Source organism: Microtus ochrogaster, chromosome 8 (genome assembly GCF_000317375.1).
Source record: "Microtus ochrogaster isolate Prairie Vole_2 chromosome 8, MicOch1.0, whole genome shotgun sequence".
In the NCBI taxonomy this organism is placed as follows: domain Eukaryota; kingdom Metazoa; phylum Chordata; class Mammalia; order Rodentia; family Cricetidae; genus Microtus; species Microtus ochrogaster.
In genome coordinates, this window is record NC_022015.1 from 69,264,859 (window position 1) to 69,270,858 (window position 6,000).

At 40.4% G+C, this 6,000-nt stretch overlaps 1 protein-coding gene across 1 annotated transcript in view; it reads right to left on the minus strand.

The window, feature by feature from the left end:
• The window catches only part of Arhgap19 (Rho GTPase activating protein 19), a 44,744-nt gene that overhangs the window by 24,898 nt on the left and 13,846 nt on the right, over window positions 1–6,000 (minus strand). Inside the window, exon 2 of the mRNA XM_005352278.2 lies at window positions 621–886. Within this exon, the coding sequence (XP_005352335.1) occupies window positions 621–886 (266 nt within the window). The remainder of the gene's footprint in view (window positions 1–620; window positions 887–6,000) is intronic.

The window sequence follows — 6,000 nt, forward strand, 5'->3', positions numbered from 1 at the left end:
ATTAAGATGCCCTTGATAACTACCTAAACTAATCATATTCTCTCTCAGACACTGAATATATATAATATATATAATCTTCTCTCCCTCTTTCCTTTTCTTCCCCTCCCCTTCCCTTCTCTCCTCTCTTCTTCCTCTCTCTCTCTGACAGCATTTCACAATGTGCCAAGCTGCCCTCAAATTTCAGATCCTCTTGCCTCAACCACCCAAATGCTGCAATTATAAGATTTGCATCACCATGCCAGGTTTAAGTATTTCTTCATCTAGACAGTTTGATAATTTTTTAAAAGTTCCAATGAAAATGAGAGAAAAAGACCAACAAATGCTTTAGGATAATTACAACTTCCCAGTAAGGGGGCAAATGTAAAGGGATAAAGCACAGTGCAGAAGCTCTCTTCAGCAGTTAAGAGCACTGTTACTCTTGCAGAGGACCTGGCATGGCAGTTCACAACTGCCTATAACTCCAGTTCCAGGGTATCTGACACCATCCTCTGGCTTTCATGGTCATCAGCATATACCTGGCATACATACAAACAAACAGGCACAAATAGATTACATAAACTTAAAATGAGAGTAAAGCCCACTCAGCAGCTAAAACTGCCCTTCACAGACATAAGACCTACCCTTCCGTTTGAGTGACATTAGAGATCTGAAGAACCCTGCGGCTGAGCCAGCCCCACCAGGCAACTTAAGGTCCACTTCCCCCATCAGCTGAGCCAGCTCAGTTCCAGGCAAATCAATAAGTCTTGTGATGTTGCTGACCACCAACTCGGTGAACATCTCTGGTTTCTCATGTCGGAGTTTCTCCACAAAAAAGTCAGGATTGAAGATAACAGGCTGACCTCGAAGAGGAGAATCATTGCAAATGACAAAACTGCAGATGGCATCACTGGAAGAAAAAAAAATCAAACAGAAGGCTTTTTGTGTTTTTTACTTCCTACCCCAAGGGTTCTGCAGTTCCTGAGTCTAAACACAGCAGAGGGTTCCTAACAGGCTGCTTCCTCCAACAGAAGCAGCTGACCTTGGAATCTGATCTTCAAAGCCAAAGCATTTATAGAATGGAAGAGGTTTATGGCTACATAAAGCTATGCATTAGTCCAGCGTCGGCGGAGGCCCACGGACAGGTTTTAGTTGTTTATTCATTTAGCTAGTAGTTCTATGTGCTAGTCAAGTGCTCTCTGACACTGCACTACTATATCTCAAACCCACTTTTACTTTTAAATCTTTCTGTTCAGGGAGGCCTCTAACTCACAAGTTATCTAACTCTTGCTCAGAAGGTTTTTCTCTACAAGGCCCTGATCCTCATATTTAAGAACTAAATTGTTGAGACAGTGAGACAGCCAAGCCTGATAACCTGAGTTTAACCCCTGACTCCTACCAGTTGTCCTCTGATCGCCACATCCGTGCTCTGGTACACATACTCACAAACACACACAAAACAAATAAGTGTCAAAAATGTTTTTAAATGTTAAATTAAAAAAAATAACTATTTTGGGCATGGTGGCACATGACCGTAATCGCAGCATTCTCCATGAGGCTGATGTGGGAAGACTGGGAGCTGAAGATCAGCCTATGCGATGAGATCCTGACTCAAAATGCAGTTAATTACTAGAGAGACGGCTCAGCAGTTTAAAAGCATTTGCTACTCTTCCAAAGACCTGGGTTTGGTTACCAGCACCCATGTCAGGTAGCTCACAAATGCCTATAACTGCAGTTCCAGGGGGATCTGAAACAAATTTTTACAAGACGTCTAAAAATTTATAATTATAATTATTATTATTAAATTAAAGTAATAAAAATAAGAACTATACTAATCCATTTCCTATAGCACACATATCATTGATTGTACTTACCATCTATTATCTCTAATAGCTCGTTCAATCCTTATCATATACATACATAGTCATCAATTATATAGCAGATGAATATAGGACAACATATCATATTGCAGTAAAGTCAAGCTCGCCTGACTCATACAAATACTTCCACAATAAAATGTCCACTACACCCAGGCTATCAAGTACTGTTCCAGGAAAAGCAATGCCTCTAAATATTAAACAGATCTGATCAACAACGTATCTTTCTAACATGACTGATATGATCTTCCTTTCTGGTATTGGGATTTTGCATTCTAGATAAGTACTCTTTCCAGCAACATCCCCAATTTTGGTTGGTTGGATTGGTTGGTTGGTTGGTTGTTTTGGTTTGGTTTGGTTTGGTGTGTTGATTTTTGAGATAGTCTCATTCTCTAGACCAAGCTGCTCTGAAACCCATTTTGTAGCCCTACTGCCTCAACCTCCCAAATACTGAGATTACAGGTGTAAACTATCATACCCAGGTAATAAATTTTGTTTGTGGTACTGGGCATTAAAGCCAGGACGAAGTCATGCTAGACATGCTCTACTACTGAGCCACCTCCTCAGCCTGCCTGATAATTTTTAATAACAGCACAATGAAAACAAGATGCAGATAAGTAAACTTCAAAGTTCATCTGTACTTCCTTGAAAAACAATATTGCGTAATTTTAACAGCCCCAATCTTCAGTGGGTAGTTACTAAATGTCTTTTACTATATCATGTAGGAATTTAGGGCCAGCAAGATGGTTCAACCAGTAAAAGCACTTGTCACCATGCCTAACAACCTGAGTTTGATCCCTAGGAACTACAAGAAAGGAAAGAATCAACTCCCACAAATTGTCTTCTCACCTACACACACACATACACACACACACACACACACAAAAAATAAAAATTTTTTTATTTTTTTATTTTTGGTTTTTCGGACAGGGTTTCTCTGTGGCTTTGGAGCCTGTCCTGGAACTAGCTCTGTAGACCAGGCTGGTCTCGAACTCACAGAGATCCGCCTGCCTCTGCCTCCCGAGTGCTGGGATTAAAGGCGTGTGCCACCATCGCCCGGCAATAAAAATTTTTTAAGAAAATCGAATCAGAATTTAAATCTCTATGTTCTCAAGTCACTGACTACAACACTTAGAAGCTCATCTCCTCAACCTTTTACACTAGCTTTGACTGTTTTCCTGTGTACATTCAGACATTCAAAAACTGTACAACTATAATCAGAAGCAACTTCTTTTTTGTTTTCTGGTTTTTTTGTTTGGTTTCTTTTGGTTTTGGTTTTAAGAGTTTTTTTTCTGGGTAGCCCTGGCTGTCCTGGAACTCACTCTGTGTGTAGCCCAGGCTGACCTTGAACTCAGAGATCTGTTTGCCTCTGCCTCCCTCGTGCTTGGCAGTGAAGGCAGGAGAAGCAACTTCATTTTAATTGTTTGTCAACAGTTCCTTTTTTTCAGTGTCAGTTATTACAGGAAAGAAACAAGAGTCACTATGGAAGTAATGTTTATAATCCCTGCCAATAAGAAGTAACCACAGCAACAACAAATCAAGAAATGCAGAAGCACAAGAAAAATAACCTTATGATTGTCTAATCAAAGTAACTCACATCCCCTTAAAAGGGAATAACTGGTTTCAGACCAAATTATCTCTAGCATTAATATATATAAAACATATAACATCATAGTCTTTAAGTAGAAACATGTACACATGTAAAAGCTTACAGATTCAAGAGCATGACTGGTTAAGACTAAGATTTCTCCCACTGCTGACCCTTCCAGCACTAAATTGGATCAAACATACACACTTGAAAACAGATTAGAAATGCAAGGCCCTCCTCCTTTTTAACACCCTGAAAAAAAAATGCTTCCCCTAAACAGCCTTGAGCAGGTTCAAGGCTGCCTAAAGAAAAAACAAACTGGCTGGAGAGAAGGTTCAGAGGTTAATTCGGAGGTCCTGAGTTCAATTCCCAGCAACCATAGGATGGCTCACACCCATCTATAATGAGGTCTGGTACCCTCTGCTGGCAGGCACGTATGCAGGAGAACATTGTATACATTTTTTAAAAAATGGCTTAGAAAAAAGATCCACTGGAAGTCCTAATGTGTAAGTGAGGCATAAATCATCTCACTCACTCTACCCTCTGTGCCCACCCCACTCTCCTCCCATGTTCATTCACTCTCACTATGCCACACTTTTCTGTAAGCAAATTATTTTTTAGCCTCTTCCTCACCTTTTCCGAATGGAGCACCTGGTACAAGGTCTTTGGAGACAAAAATAATTTAAGAAGGAAGAAAGTTGAAGACATGGAAGATAGTTGTAAGAGGTTCCCCACAATACAAAGTTGAAGACATGGAAGATAGTTGTAAGAGGTTCCCCACATTACAAAGTTGAAGACATGGAAGATAGTTGTAAGAGGTTCCCCACATTACAAAGCCCACTAATCACTTCTTCCACAACACAAAGCTAACAGCATCAAAGAATGTGTTTATCATAAGACATTTAGACATTTCTAGTACTAAGAAAGACAACATCCTAGTCAACAAAAGTGTAAAACTAAGTAAACCCAAGTTCAAGAAAAATTAAACTTCTTACATAAACGCCGAAAGCTTCTGATGAGGCATTGCTAAGTGCAGGAGAGAGGACAAAGCTTTCTCCTGCTGTGACAAAGAACTCTCCTTTCTGGTCCCTGTGCAGCCTACACAAATTCCAGGCATGTAGGAGGCACAAGGACATATTATGGGGTCTGAAAGGCAGTACTTACTGAGACTCTGAGCACTGTTCTGTAAGGAGGAACAAACCAGAATTAAAAACGAGACTAGCTACTTGTACTTGCCAGTCTCTGATGAAGTCAACAGCAGTTTCCCCTCACTTCTACATTGCAGGTTATAGCGAATGAAATATCACATAATACAAGCGCATAGACTGGTGTGTTTATAATACGGAGGAGGGGTAATCTCTACAACATACATAAAAAATAAATTCCAGCTTCCAGAAGCCACATTTTTTTAAGATTTTTTTCATGTGTGTATATGTATGTGCTTGTGAGTATGTACTCTATATGCACGCAGTGGCCCAGAGGCCACAGTCAATAGAATCCTCTGGAACTGGAGTTATAGGTGGTTGTGTGTCACCTGACATGGGTACTGGGAACCAAACTTCCTTAACTATCTCTCTAGTCCAGCACAGGTTATTAAATGAAAACCCCAGAGCCAGATGTGGGATACTTCCCACTGGTCAGAGGCCACAGAACAATAAAAGCTATTGCTAATAGATTGTTTTGTTAAACACCACACACCTTGGTTGTAAGACTTAAGAGACATTAGGTTGGAACTGGGCTGGAAGCTTCTTCCCTGCAGCTAGATTTCATACTGCTCAGAAGGTGTATATAGGCTGATGGGAAAGAAAAATCACCAGCATCTTAACCTATGACCCTGCATGCTCCAATGCTGACATGCCAGGCAAGATATGACCCTGGGAACACAGCAACATGACTTTAAGGAAGTAGACAACTGTCTTCTGATTTGAACCCTTTTCCACATAGGAAGGACACGGGCCCTAGGAGGAACCTACTGCTATTGTTTTGCTAAATGAACATGCTGTCGTGTTGCCTTCTAACGATTTATGTCCATTCCCATAGATTGTGCTGCTCTTAGCCTTGGTCAGAGAAGCTGTCTTGCAGTGGACAGTTCTTCAGTGCTGTAGTCAATGCAAGTGGCCCATGCTCTGGTAAATAAATCCTCACCCATGCTCACACTAACAGCCCTAATTAAACTCAGGAGGTCACAGAGAGAAAGGGGTAGAAAAGTGAGGGGATTCTGGTGGGAAATAAGATGTTCAAGAGGAATGGGATAAATTGAGGGTAATGAGGATAGATATGATCAAAATTATATAAATATATGAAGCAGTTAACAAATAATATTTTTAATTCAAGACAATATGGATTTAAACATGAAGCAAAAAATGCTAAAAAAAAGAAAAAAGAAAAAAAAGAAAAAGGGAAAAAAAGAAACTTTAGGAACCAGGTGTTTTGTTTGGGAGAGGATTTTTTTTTTTAAGATTTATTTATGCCGGGCGGTGGTGGCGCACGCCTTTAATCCCAGCACTCGGGAGGCAGAGGCAGGTGGATCTCTGTGAGTTCGAGACCAGCCTGGTCTAC